Source organism: Trichosurus vulpecula, chromosome 3 (genome assembly GCF_011100635.1).
Source record: "Trichosurus vulpecula isolate mTriVul1 chromosome 3, mTriVul1.pri, whole genome shotgun sequence".
Lineage (NCBI taxonomy): Eukaryota > Metazoa > Chordata > Mammalia > Diprotodontia > Phalangeridae > Trichosurus > Trichosurus vulpecula.
In genome coordinates, this window is record NC_050575.1 from 42,533,613 (window position 1) to 42,548,965 (window position 15,353).

At 36.0% G+C, this 15,353-nt stretch overlaps 1 protein-coding gene across 2 annotated transcripts in view; it reads right to left on the bottom strand.

The window, feature by feature from the left end:
- TXNDC16 (thioredoxin domain containing 16) overlaps positions 1-15,353 on the bottom strand; it is a 139,498-nt gene that overhangs the window by 64,917 nt on the left and 59,228 nt on the right. For both annotated transcript variants that reach the window (XM_036751968.1, XM_036751967.1), the window contains exons 9-10: positions 10,398-10,564; positions 9,965-10,025 (exon numbers count right to left, since the gene is read on the bottom strand). In XM_036751968.1, the coding sequence (XP_036607863.1) occupies positions 9,965-10,025; positions 10,398-10,564 (228 nt within the window). The remainder of the gene's footprint in view (positions 1-9,964; positions 10,026-10,397; positions 10,565-15,353) is intronic.

Consider the following 15,353-nt stretch of genomic DNA (forward strand, 5'->3'; position numbering starts at 1 on the left):
TAGTGGTTTCTGAAAAAAAATTATTTCTGGATGCTAGTTTATATAATAAAGAAATGACAGGTTTTTGGCCAAAAATTGAATGCTTACATCTAGCAGCTAAGACTCCACTGCAAACAGATCGATGAAATGAAGCCATACGTATAGAAATATTTGTATGCATATTGCTTTCTGAGGGCAAAAAGAGGAAACTATGGGAGTACACATCAACTTAGGAATGGCTAAGCAAATTATTGTATATGGATAGGATAGGATATTATTGTGCCCTAAGAAATGATGAAAGGAGCAGAGAAACCTGAGAAGACATGAATGAACTAGTGAGGTGAGAAGAACCAGGAGAAAAATTTATACAATAACAACAACACTGTCAAGTTAAACATTTTTGAAAGACATGCTACCCGCCTCTTTTGACAGGAGGAATACAGATTGAGACATATTTTTTGAGTGAGGCCAATTCAGGAGTTTATTTTCCCAGACTATGAACATTTGTAACAAGGATTTTCTTTTTAGTGTTGGGTTGGGGGTGAAGGAAGGGGGGAGGGAGAGAAAATAAAACAAATTTTTGTTCACTGAAAAAATATGATAAATTTTTAAAAATAATTCTATCAAACATTTAAAGAACAATTAATTCCCATACTTTATAGACTATTTGGGAAAATAGGTGAAGGAGTCCTACCAAATTCTTTTCATGACACAAATATGGTACTAATACCTAAACCAGGAAGAATCAAAATAGAGAAAGAAACCCCTAATGAATACTGATGCAAAAATTTTAAATAAAATATTAGCAAAAAGACTGCGGCAACTTATCAGGAGAATAATACACTATGACCAGGTAGGATTTATTCCAGGAATGCAAGGCTGGTTCAATATTAGGAAAACTATCAGCATAATTGATCACATCAACAACAAAACTAGCAGAAACCACATGATCATCTCAATATATGCAGAAAAAACTTTTGACAAAATACAACACCCATTCCTATTAAAAACACTAGAAAGCACAGGAATAAATGGAGTCTTCCTTAAAATCATTAATAGCATCTACCTAAAACCATAAGCAAGCATTATATGTAGTGGGGATAAGCTAGATCCATTCCCAATAACATCAGGGGTGAAACAAGGATGTCCATTATCACTCCTATTATTCAATTTGGTACTAGAAATGTTAGCTTTAGCATTAACAGAAGAAAAAGAAATTGAAGCAATTAGAATAGGCAAAGAAGAAACAAAATTATCACTTTCTGCAGATGATATGATGACTTACTTAGAGAATCCTAGAGATTCAAGTAAAAAACTAAATAATTAACAACTTTAGCAAAGTTGCAGGATATAAAATAAACCCACATAAATCCTTGACATTCCTATATATTACTAACAAAGCCCAACAACAAGAGATAGAAAGAGAAATTCCATTTAAAGTTACTGTAGACACTATAAATTATTTGGGAGTCTATTTGCCAAGACAAAGCCAGGGCCTATATGAACACAATTACGAAACACTTTTCACACAAATAAAGTCAGATCTAAATAAATGGAATAACATCCATTGCTCATGGTTATGCTGAGCTAATATAATAAAAATGACAACTTCACCTAAATTAATTTACTTATTCAGTACCATACCAACTAAACAACCAAAAAATTATTTTACATAGCTGGATAAAATAATTACAGAATTCATCTGGATGAACAAACAGTCCAGAATATCAAGGGAATTAATGAAAACAAATGCTAGGGAAGGTGACCTACCCATACCAGATATCGAACTGTACTGTAAGGCAGCAGTCATCAAAACTACATGGTACTGGCTAAGAAACAGAGTGACAGATCAGTGGAATAGGTTAGGTACACAAGACGCAAAGGTCAATGACTATAGTAATCTACTCTTTAATAAACCCAAAGAATCCAGCTTCTGGGCTAAGAATTCACTATTCCACAAAAACTGCTGGGAAAATTAGAAAATGGTAGGGCAGAAATTGGACATAGACCAGTATCTTACACTGTATACCAAAATGAAGTCAAACTGGGTTCATGATTTAGGAATAAAGGATAATACTATAAGCAATTTGGGAGGGCATGGAATAGTTTACCTATCAGATCTATGGGAGAGGGAAGAATTCATGACCCAACAAGAGATAGAGAGCATTACAAAATGCAAAATGGATAATTTTGATTATATTAAACTGAAAAGTTTTTCTATAAACAAAGCCAATGAAACAAAGATTAGGAGGGAAGCAGAAAATTGGGAGAATATCTTTACAACTAGTGTCTCTGATAAAGGCCTCATATCTAAAATATACAGGGAACTGAGCCAAATTTATAGGAATAAAGCCATTCCTCAATTGAGAAATGGTCAAAGGATATGAACAGGCAGTTTTCAGAGGAAGAAATTAAAGATATCTATAGGCATATGAAAAAATGCTCTAAATTGATATTGATTAGAGAAATGCAAATCAAAACAACTTAGGTACCACATCTCTCCTGTCATATTGGCTAAATGACAAAACCAAAAAATGATAAATGCTGGAGAAGATGTGGGAAAATTGGAACATTAATACATTGTTGGTGGAATTGTGAACAGATCCAGCCATTTTGGAGAGCAATTTGGAATTATGCCCAAAGGGCTATAAAAATGTGCATACCCTTTGACCCAGCAATACCACCCCGAGGGCTTTATCCCAAAGAGGTCACACAAGTGGGAAAGGGACCTGTATGTACAAAAATATTTATAGCAGCTCTTTTGGTGGTAACAAAGAATTGGAAATCAAGGGGATGCCCATCAATTGGGGAAAGGCTGAATAAGTTGTGATAATGGAATACTATTGTTCTATAAGAAATGGGGAAGATATGGACTTCATAGTAACCTGGAATGACCTATATGAACTGATACTGAGTGAGAGGAGCAGAACCAGGAGAACATTGTACACAACCACAGCCATATTTATTCTGTGATGACTAACTTTGACAGATTTGGCTCTCCTCAGCAATACAAGGCTCAAAGACAGCTCCAAAGGACTCATGATGGAAAAAGCTAGCTACATCCAGAGAAAGAACCTGTGGAGTCTGCATGCAGACTGAGGCAAACTATTTGCTCTCTCGTTTTCCTCCTCTTCTTTGGTTTTGTTTCTTCTCTTTCATGATTCATTCCACTGGTCATAATTCTTCTTTGCAACTTGACTATTGTCTAAATAAATTTAATACGAAGGGTTATGCAGAATCTATATCAGACTGCATGCCACTTTGGGGGGTAGGGGGGAGGGGAGGGAAGGGAAAGAAATTTGAAACTCAAGAACATGTAGAACTAAGTGTTGCAAAATAAAAATAAAAACTCTAATTAAAAAATCCTTTTTGAGCTTTTCCATGGCCTAAGACCAATTTTTCTTAGAGGCTTTGGATATAGGAGCTCTGACTTTGTTGTCTCCTGAGTGTATGTTTTGATCTTCCTTTCACCAAAGTAAGTTTTTATAGTCTGAGTTTTTTCTGTAGTTTTCTCATTTTCCCAGCCCATTACTTTACTTTTTAACTTTTTGTTAACGTAAGGCTCTGCTTCCAGTGTGGAGAACATACTCCAAGCTTCAGGGGTTTTGTGCAGCTGTTTTCAGAAACACTTCTAGGGACCTCTAAGTTTTCAGTTCTTCCAATGTGATTTGATCTAAAGAGAGTTGTTTACTCCTCTCCTGGCCTACACTCTGGTCTGTGAGTGACCACAACCACTCTTTTCTGCCCTGGAACTGTGTGGAGCATCTCCCCTCCACTGTTGCCACAAGCTCTGCTATGCCAGTGCTCCTTCTAACCCCAGGACTGCCACCAAGGCCTGTGACCCAAATCCAAGTATGGGCAAAGCAACAGAGTCCTGCCTCAGTGCTAGAAAGAGACCCCTGTTATCGCCTTCTGGCTAGCTGTTCAATCCTCTTACCATTTGTGGGCTGAGAGCTCTGGAAGCAGCCACTGCCACTGCTGCCACAGCTGCCATTACTGACTCAGTCACTCCCAAGGTCTGCTTCTGGTTTGCTAGAGCCGGGGCTATGTGGCACTCCTGTCTCACCCAGATCTGACAGACCTTTCCTACTGACCTTCTAAGTTTTCTTTGGCCTCTGTGGGCTAAGAAGTCTGGAAACCTCCACAGCTGCCAGTGATTCAGTCCTCTAAGGCCTGCTCCAGGTTTGCTGGCACCTGGTTTGTGCTAGCACAGCCAGCACTAGACTGCAGTCCTCTCGGCCTGGTGCAACAAACCTTTTTGGTCAACCTTCCATGTTGTCGTGGGATGGAAATTTGTTTCATTCTCTTTTTGTGGGTTCTGCTGCTCTAGAATTTGTTTAGGGTCATTTTTACAGGTATTTGGAGGAGAGCTCGGGTGAGTCCCTGCCTTTACTCTGCCATCTTGGTTCCACCCCCTCTGCAAAATCTTTAAGAACAAATTTACCCACTTTGTCAAAAAGAAAGAAAAAGCAGCTAATAAACTCTAAGGTTATCTAGGAAACTTAGAAAAATAAGAGGAAAACATAATTGGAGAACTTTTAGAAAATCTTCATGTGAGTTTAATGCATACAAAAGATGGAAATTTGTCATGATTATCGTGTATTATGTTACAGCTATAAACCTAATGGTACTGATGTTGAGACTCTAAAGGAGTTTACAAGTTGGCTACTCTAAAATTATTTATGATTAACCTCTTTCATTTCTACCTTGGAAATGGATCTCAATCACTAAATGTAGCACCCACTCATGTGGTAAAGTCTGTGCTGGGGTAGAAAATATGGTTAGGATTGATCATGCCAGATTAGATAGCGGGAGCTTAAGAAATTAAATAATTGTAGTATTACAGTATACAAAATAAAAAGGACAGGACAAGTTGAGTATATGGAATAAACTAGGCATCCAAAACAGAATAGAGAATGGCCAACCACCAAGAAAGAACTACTTAAAGAGTTCAAAGCATTTGACAAGCAGTAGTGGTCCTAGAGCTTATATTTCGGAGTATTTAGGTTTCGAAACCGTGATGGGCATTTTTGTTTTGGGGTTTTCTTGGGAATCAAGTAAAGGTGAGGAAGCAGAGTATTTCAGACATTGAGGACAGTCAGTGTGAAATCAGAGAGATGAGAAATGGAGAACTGTGCATCAAGAAGAACAAATAGGCCAGTATGGTTGGATTACAGAGTATGTGGAAGAGTAACATAGGAGGGAACCAGATTTTGAAAAGCTTTAAATCCCCCCACAAAGGGGGCACTTTATACTTAATTCTGGAGAAAACAGGGGTCCACTGGAGTTCAGTGAGTTACATAGCCTGACCTCTGCTTTAGGAAAATCACTTTGGCAGCTATGTGGAGGATGGATTGGAATGGGGAATGATTTGAAGCAAGGAAACAAATATTAGTGAGATTGAAGAGTGCAGAGGAGAGGTAATGAGTGCCTGAACTAAGGTGTTGGCCATGTGAGTTGAAAGAAGTCAAATGCAAGAAATGTTGTTCACGTCAAAAGAATAACATTTGGCAATTGACTGGGTATTTGGGAAGAGCAAAGAATTGAGAAAGACACCAACATTATGAACTTGGATAACCAGCAGGAATAGGGAAGTTCAGAACAGGAAAGAGCTTGGGCGTAAAGAAAATAAGTTCTGTTTTGGATATGATGAATTTTTGTTTATGGGGTTGTCTGGCTTAAAATGTCTAATATGAAGGATTGGAGTTTAGGAGATCGGGGATATGTATATTTAGGAATCACCTGCTAAGACAAAGTATTTATACAACAAAAATATGTATATTAGCACTTTTAGTTATAGCAAAGAACTGGAAATAAGTGGGTAGCCATCAATTGGTGAATGCCTGAATAAACTGCCACATGAATATAAATAGAGACTAGAATTGTGATTTCACTGATATAGGAAAAATCTTCTACCAAAGCAGGTCAATACCTTCTTGGCAATTTGTAGCCAGTATGCATCAGAGGAGTCACTGAAATCTAGCTTTTCAGGGCTCATCCACTACACCATACTGCCTCTCATATGAATGTAATGGAATATTATTGATCTATAAGACATAATGAATATAACAGATTGAGAGCAATATGGGAAGACTTGTATGAACTAAGGCAGAGTAAAATGAACAAAATCAAAAGAATATGTGATGACCATAATAATGTAAAGTAAAAATAACTGTGAAAGTCTTCAAGAGCTCTGAACAATGCAATTATCAATAAAGACTTAAGACTGATGATGACGCATGCTTCCCATCTTTTGGCAAAGAGGTGATGGACTAGAGGTTCAGAAAAAGGGACATTACCAATGTGCTTATTTGTTTTGCTTGACCATACTTACTTGTTTTAAGGGAAGGCTTATATTGGGGGAAGGGGGTTAGAATCTGGTGAGTAATGAAAAATATCCACAAAAAAGGAAGAAAATGTTAATTAAATGTTTAAAAACAGAAGAGAAAAGAAGTACAGAAAGGAAAAGAGAAGCAGGGGAGTTTTGTTACTATCATGATAAATTTAATATTCCCTTTAAAAATAAACTGTATAAAATCTTATGGAACTTCAGTGTCATATGCAGTCCTTTGCTTATTATAATGTTCATATTCACTGATAAAGTTCATAATAAAAAAGAAAAATTTTAAAGTAGGTTGCAGTCAGATTGTGAAGGATTCTAAATGTCAAATAAAATAATTTTTATTTTACCCTAGAGGTATAATGAGCCACTGGAGTTTCCTAAACAGAGAATGACATGAAAAGACCTCTGGTTTAGGAATATCATTTTATGAACTATGTGGAAGATAGATCAGAAGAAAGAGAAAAGTGAGTCAGAGAGCTCAATTAAGAGGCTACTGCAATAAGTAAGAAGAGCTACAGACCTTATAGCACAATAATTTTCCATCACAATCATATACCACAACTTGTTCAGACGTTCCCCAATTGATGGGCATCTAAAGGGAACTTGTTCTCCCAAAGTAGGTCATGGAAGAAAAATGGCAGCTTCATCAAAAATAGAGAAGCTAGGAAGGATGGGATTTTGGCAAAAGAATATTTTCAACTTTGGATACACAGAATTTGAAATGCCTAAGGGACATCCAGTTCTAAATATTCAATAGGCAGTTAAGGTTGTAGGACTGAAGTTCAGGAGAGAGACTAGGTAGTTATCTGCATAGAAATTATAATTGAACCTATAGGAGCTGATGAAATTAGTGAGAGGGTACAAAGAAAGAAAAGAGGAATCCTTAGGATTATACCAACCGCAAGGGGTCAGGATGTGGATAATGATCAAGCAAAGGACAATGAGAAGGAACAGAAAAAAACAGAGAAGAGAACCAGGAAAAAGAGTTGTATTAGGGACATCATCTCAGGGAAGGGAAAATAGCTAGGAGAAAGGGAGGGTCAAGAGTGTCACAATGGGTAAAGAGGTTGAGAAGGATGAGGATTAAAAAAGGCCATCACATTTAGAAATTAAGAAAGAGATGAATCGAGACTTTTGGTTGAGTTAATAAGTCAAAATTCAGACTGCAGGGGGTTGAAAAGCAATGAAGAAGTGAGAAATTTTGAGGCAAAAAGAGTGGATAGCTTTTTTTAAAAACAGGAACTGAATGTCTTAGGGAAGGGGTAGATAAGGTAGGGAGGGAGAAAATTTGGGACTCAATTTTATATATACATATATATATGTATGTATGTATGTATGTATGTATGTATGTATGTATGTATGTATGTAATATATATATGGTTAAGTTTATTTATTTTTAGTTTCCAACATTCACTTCCATAAGTTTTACATTTTCTGCCTTTCCCTCACCTCCCCCTCATTCCCTCACCCCCCCATTGGCATGCAATCCAATATAGGTTCCACATATACACTCTTATTAAACATATTTTCACATTAGTTATGTTGCATAGAAGAATTAGAACAAATGGGAGTAACCATGAGAAAAAAGAAACAAAACAAAACTAAAAGAAAGAAAGCAAGTATTATGATTCCATCTTCATTCAGATTCCATATTTCTTTTTGTGGATGTGGATGGCATTTTCCATCATGAGCGTTTTGGAATTGTTTTAGGTCCTTGTAGTGCTGAGAATAGCTAAGTCTATCAAAGTTAGTCATTACATGCTGTGGCTGTTACTGTGTACAATGTTCTCCTGGTTCTGCTCACTTCACTCAGTATCAATTCATATAAGTCTTCCCAGGTTTTTTTGAAGTTTGCCTGTTCATCATTTCTTATAGCACAAGAGTATGCCATTACATCCAAATACCACAACTTGTTTAGCCAGTCCCTGACTGATGGGCATCTCCTCAATTTCCAGTTCTTTGCCACCACAAAAAGAGCTGCTATGAATATTTTTGTACATGTGGTTCCTTTTCCCATTTTCATGATCTCTTTGGGATACAGACCTAGAAATGGTATTGCTGGATCAAAAGGTATGCACATTTTTACAGCCCTTTGGGCACAGGAACTCAAATTTTTAAAAAATAATAAATGTTAAAAGTTGTCTTTACATGTAATTGGGGAAAAATAACATATTATCAAGAGGAAAAAAAACAAAGAAAAGCCTGGGAAGAATAGTATGAACTGATGCTAGCAGAACCAGCAGAATACTGTGTATGGTAACAGTAATATTATAAGGATGATCAATTGTGAAAGACCTAGCTACTCTGTTCAAAACAATGATCCAAGACAATCCCAAAGGATGAATGATGAAAAATGCTATCCACCTCCAGAGAGAGAACTGGTGAACTTTGAGTGCAGAATGAAGCATACATTTTTTACTTTCTTTATGCCTTTTGCTTTTTCTTTTCTGGTAAAATGGCTAATTTAATGGAAATGTTTTACATGATTTCACAAAAATAACTGAGATATTGCCTTCTCAATGGGTGGGGGAGGAGTAGGAAGGAGAGAATTTGGAACTCAAAAATTTTTAAAAAGAATGTTTAAAATAAATAAATAGACTAAATTTTTTAAAAAGTAGGAATTGACTCTGAAAGGGAGAAGAGAGTCAAGTTTGCTTGCTTTTAAATAATGGGGGAAGTATTTGAACATATTTGAAGACAGTAGGGAATGAGCCAATAGATAAAGAGAAAATAAAAATTAGAAGAAGGAATGATTGGGGGTGGGGGGAGAATGGACGGAAGGAAACCCCTAGAGATGGGAGGGGTTGAGATCAAAGACACAAGTAGAGAAAAGCTACCTCATCCTACAAGGCTAGAACAAAGGCAGAGAAGGTGGAGTATGGTGCTGAGATAATCTGGAATGTGGAACTGTGGCTGAGAGGAAGCTTTCAATAGATGGTTTCAAATTTTTCAGGGAAGTATAAGCTCTACTAAGAGGAATGGGGATATTGTAAGGGATATAGCTTGAGAAGTTAAGAATAATTTTTGAATAACTGCTTTAGGGATTTTGATGGAGAGCTCTTGAGGAAAAAATAAAAGGGTTAAGCACGAAACCGAGAAAAGAACTGGAAGGCACTGGACATGATGAGCAGCGAAAACCATCCTCCAAAATGAAACTGATCATGTTTAAAAAGACAAAAAATGAACCACTACTGATTGAGTCATTCTAGAATCAGCTCTGTATTGCAAACCTAAGATCAAAAAGATATAAATCTATAAAATGAAGAGGAACACATGGTACATAATAAAAATAACTTCAACTTGACCTACTTATGAATTAAATTATGACTAAAGATGGGAAATAGATGAAAGGAAAGGATATTTACACCAATTAAAACAACTTACTAGAGTTTAGTCAAGTATATTAATTGTTGTAATGAGGAAACAACAATCAATACAATGAGACTTCCCAAAGGCCCTACTAACAAATTGAACTTGGTAACAGATACTCTGTTGATATGAGATGATTTAAATTACAGATCTATAATTTTTTTAATGAAAAAGAATTTAATTGACCTAAAAAACAATATCAATGAACTTGAATACATTTCTCTATTACCCATAGTGAAAAATACGCAAAATTTCAGAATAATAAAGACTAACCTCTTCTGCTCTTTTGAAGATCACATTGGTATGAGCTGGAATATTCAAATCTGAGGAGTCCCTGTTTCAAAATGGAAATTAATCTTTAAATCACTTCATATAAAGAGCAGTTATTCCTAGATTCAACAAAGAGTAAGTCTAATTAATGCCATTGTAAGCAATGCCTAATTATTATGAGAAAGATTATTAACAAATGACACAAATGTCCTCATAAAACTTTTTTTGAAGTCCTTTGTAGCAGGTAGCATATGCATATTTTTAACATTAGGTTTTTACCTAATTAGTAGGGAGAGTTTATCTAAATAGCTGTTAGTTTATCTCTATTTGTTATGGTTTTGAATTAATATATAAGTCACGAGGATTACCATTTGTAAAATGTTTTAAATTTATACATGAAAACATTCTGATTTAAAGTAATCAAATTTTACAATACTTTAACAATAATGTGACTCCTGCTTTTCCTAGGAGGCGCCAAGCGACTATTTCTGCAGTTTTCTTATCAGCTTCATAGGTGGCTTGTTGACTAAGAATAAAAATCAGTGGTAAACCAAGTTGGAGATGAACAGTCGAAACTTTTTCAGGATCTTCAGTAATTTCGGTCTTTATAAGAAAAAAATAAAGAGTAAATTGTAGTTATAGTACATAGCTGTTCTATAATTTTTTTACATTTAAATTTAAAATAAATGAACACAATAAATAAAATAAATTCGGTATTCTTACATAATTTTAAGCATTAATAAAATTGTTATCCACCACAAACAATAAGAATCTGTGAATCAAATATAACATTAACAGAAATTCTTCTATCACTATCTTAGCCTGATGTCCCCAATGTGAAACTTAAAATTGTGATAGAGTATGACAGATATAAACTTAAAATAATAAACATATGAATTTTTTAAAAAAACATATTTACAAAGATGTTGCTATAAGCATTAAGTAGATATTTACATATTTCTTCAAACAGAGCTTAGGTTTCAGAGAATAGCTATTCAGTTCAAAATGTTTCCCCCAAAAAGTTTTAGTCAAAAAGAAATATGTTGATGAAAATGTCTGAACAAGTCATAATGGTGAGTGGGATAATAAGTTAATTAGGAAAATGTAAAAAGATTGCCTTGCTGTAGTGATATCACATATGAGGTTATTTAGATTAAGTCTGTAGTGGATGCAGTTAGCATGGTTCCATGATTTCCTACAGTTATGTTCAATAGTACATGACTAGGAACAAAGGAGGGGGCAATCCAGTACTGAGGCTTGGAAGAGCAAGATCAGTGATAGAATAATTGGCAAGGGATTCAAGAGAAGAAAACAGTGTACAGATAAACTGATTCACTAAGAGGTCAAAGTATAACAAAGGAGAAAAGTATAGCCAATGTAGCAGGGATGATCTGGGAGAAGAACTGAGTGGCCAAGGGAATAGAGGTCATGGTGAAGACAAAATAAATCATTTGGGTTGAAAGGCAAAGGGGAGGCAGAATGATAACAGAGTAAGATCAGACAAGGGAATTTCAGAATCTATAAACAAGAAGATGGAGTATTTGTAAATGATCATAAGATCGAGAGTATGTCTATCTCTGTGTATAGCTGAAGTATGGTGGAGAAATTAGATTTTTTCATGGGAAAAGAGCAATTTAAGGATCTGGAACATAAGGGTGTTTAAGGGAGTATCAACATGCACATTGGAGTCCCCTACTACAGAGGCAAGGGTCAGGGAAAAGAGGAAAACTAAGCTAGTAACTAATCTCATGATAGACAGAAAAAGAGTGTCTCGGAGGTCAGCAGACAGTGGCTAACAAAATTTTGGTTATCAGAAAAATGGGTGGTAAACATGGATCGCATGAACTTTAAAGGAAGAGAGGATATTAATGACAGGAGAGGGAGAGTCTGGAGTGGCAATGTAGAACAATGAGTACTCCCCCACCACCTTGACCAGTGAGTCAGGGGAAGAGAGTAAAACACTAGACTAGACTGTGCTTAAAGGCATTATAGTGATAGCAATGATCAATCAACGAGTAAATTTTAATAGCTTATTACTTGCCAAGAACTGTGGTAAGGGCTGGCAATACAAAGATTAAAAAACTAAAAACTGCCTACTCTCAGGGAATTTATACTATAACCAAGGAGACATGTGTTTGTGTGTACATATGCACACACATATGTTTAAGTTGATACATATATACACACATATGCATATGTATGTAAATTTATACAGCAGACATAAAAAGTATAAATACAACTTAGGAAGGGAGAGAACTGTCATTTTGGGGAAACAGGAAAAGTTTCACACAGTAGGCATTCCATAGAATGTTCTCCTCAAACTACTTTATATCTAATAACTATCTCTATCTACATATATGTGTATATATGTATACACTTATAGAAGAGTATATAATTTTATTTATTAATTTTGTATTTATTCTGTCTATACTTTATATGTACTTATCTTTCCCACTAAAAAGGTAAGCTCTTTGTGCACAGGGATGGTTCTAGTCTTTGTACTTATATCCTGTTTTGTTCATTCTTCAGAGGAGATGCTTAATCTTAGATCTCCTTGGGGCAACAATGAAAAAGCTATATGCCCCTGACTTCCAGTATAGGCTTCTGAAAGTGCTTATGACCTCCCCTCAAACTTAGCTTTGTGTTGTAACTGGATAAGAATAGAAATTAATATTTGCTCTGGTTTCTACTGTATTGATTTTACAATGTAATTGATTTTATGCCGTATTGATTTTTAGCATCTGCCTGAACTCACCCAGTTCAAAAATGGTTTCTCTCCCACTCTGAATTGGCTTAAAGGAGTGGTAGAAAAGGAAAGATGAGATCACTTTCTATAAATAGCCCCTGGGACATCTGTCTGTTTCCTGTAAACAAACAACCAGCTTAAGCTGGAGCCTTCCCTCAAAACACAATTCCTCCATCCTAGTGAAATTGGGAGGTCTGATCCCTCTTGGAGATCAACCTGGGTGGTTCTGATCTCCTAGCCAACATTACACATTATGAAGCCCATAAAGCAATTGACGATTGTCAGAAAGACAAAATCGCCAACTCACCTTTCCCAACTGTAGCCAGTTGTAATACTCCCCAGCCACCCAGAACCCTTTTCCTGCTTCTCAACAAAAAGGGTTTTTCTTTTCTCATCAGAGTAGCTGACCTGATTGAGTGCGCCAGTTTGACTAACTTTATTAAAAGCTATATATATATATCATTGTTAATAAACTGAGAAATGAGTCTCAGTATCTCTGTTACTGCACTGGACTCACCACATTAATCAATAAATGCTTTGCGTAAACAGTATCCAAATCTGTGCCTGCTATAGCTAACATCCAAATATCTCTACTCCAACCTGACTGCAAGTTTCTAAGACCTTGACACTTTGCTGTGCTTGATATTCTAAAGAAGGTTTTAACATAGCTATCTTTTGGAGGCTCTGTACAGAATCAGACTTGTACAATGCCTGCTGAGTTTACGTTCCTTTTCCAACTTGATATATCTCCTCCTATGGTTCAGCCTAACCAGTAGCTGGTTCTATCAGAACTTAAAGCCATCCTTCTCATGCCCTGTCTGAGAAGCTATTGAAACACTTTTTGTCATTCGGCCATTTTTCAGTTGTGTCCAACTCTTTGTGACCCCATCTGGGGTCCTCTTGGATACTGGAGTGGTTTGCCATTTCCTTCTCCAGCTCATTTTACAGAAAAGGAACTGAGGCAAACAGGGTTAAGTGACTTGCCCAGGGTCACACAGGTAATGAGTGTCTGAGGCCAGATTTGAATTCAGGAAGACCACATCACCTAGCTACCTCTACTGAAACACTAGAAGTGTGTCATTCAATGATGGCTGCCATGGGAGAAAAATCCTAGGATGAAAAAATCAGGCTTTTGGCCTTATCAACAAAGAACCATTTTTTTTCAAAAACAATGTAACTGTAACAGGTCAAAGAGCCTTTTGCAGGCATCAGATTATGGAGCATTAGAGAAAATCTTTGACTTCCTCCCTTGTACCCAGCCCACTCGCTCTACCAGTTAGGGAGTGGTCAGAAGGAATGAAAGGGCAAGACAGGGAAAGGTCAAAGGCTAACAAAACTATTCTTCTGTCTTGTGTCCACCTCACTAGAACCAGTTCTAGGGTTTTCCTAAAATGCAGCTGATGGCCAAGCATATTGAAGTAGCCTGTCTAAAAGTATAACCCTGCCTGAATTTAAGAAGGTATGTCTTGGACCAGATCCTCTTTAGTCCCTGTGAGAAACTGAGCTGTGTATAACTGCCATAGTTTTCTGTATCACAAATTCACTGTGATACACTAAAGTGACTCCATAGCCAAGGGAATCTAGGAGAAATTAGTCTCACTAATACACACAGTATATTCTGTGTGTGAATTTTTTTCATTATAGGATTTGAAAGAAAATGGATTCAGCATGTGAAGACTCTAAAGGAATATGTAAATGTCTCCAAGTGTCCAGGGTGCCCTCAGTCACTTTCAGAGAAACATTTGCTCTTTATTTTTGCTATTGTTTAAAGTGATAGTAGAATGAATGGTTTATTGGATAAAAAAAACTACCCCAAATATCACTAGGCATTTTACAATCAGATAGACAGATATTTGTGGAAAAAAACATTGAAACACCTGAAAACTGACCCTTTTTCACACAATTATTCTGTCAACTGACTTCAAACAGTCTAACTTTTTGTTAAAAAGTTTGTATATATATTAAATGTAAGTATACAAATGTGTGTGTATATATATATATATATATACACACACACAAATTATATACAATGTATATAAAATGTATATATAATGTATATAAATACATACCTTAAATTTAAAGGTTTTTGCACAAACAGAACCAATGCAACCAAGATTAGAAAGAAAGCATAAAGCTAGGAAACAATTTTTATATAGACAGTATTTCTGATAAAGGCCTCTTTTTTTTTTTTTGGAAAGGGGAAGGCATGGCATTTGGGGTTGAGTGACTTGCCCAAGGTCACACAGCTGGTAAGTGTGAAGTGTCTGAGACTAAATTTGAACTCTTGTCCTCCTGACTCCAGGGCTGGTGCTCTATTCACTGTGCCACCTAGCTGACCCTTATTTCTAAAATATATAGAGAAATGAGTCTAATTTATAAGAATACAAGCTATCCCCAATTGATAAATGGTCAAAGGATATGACAAACAGGCAGTTTTTAGATGAAGAAATTAAAGTTACTTATAGCCATATGAAAAAATGCTCTAAATCACTATTGATTAGATAAATGCAAACTAAAACAACTCTGAGGTACCATCTCATACCTATCAGATTGACTAATATGACAGACAAGGAAAATGATACATGTAGAAGAAGATGTGAGAAAACTAGAATGCTAATACATCATTGGTGGAGTTGTAAACTGATC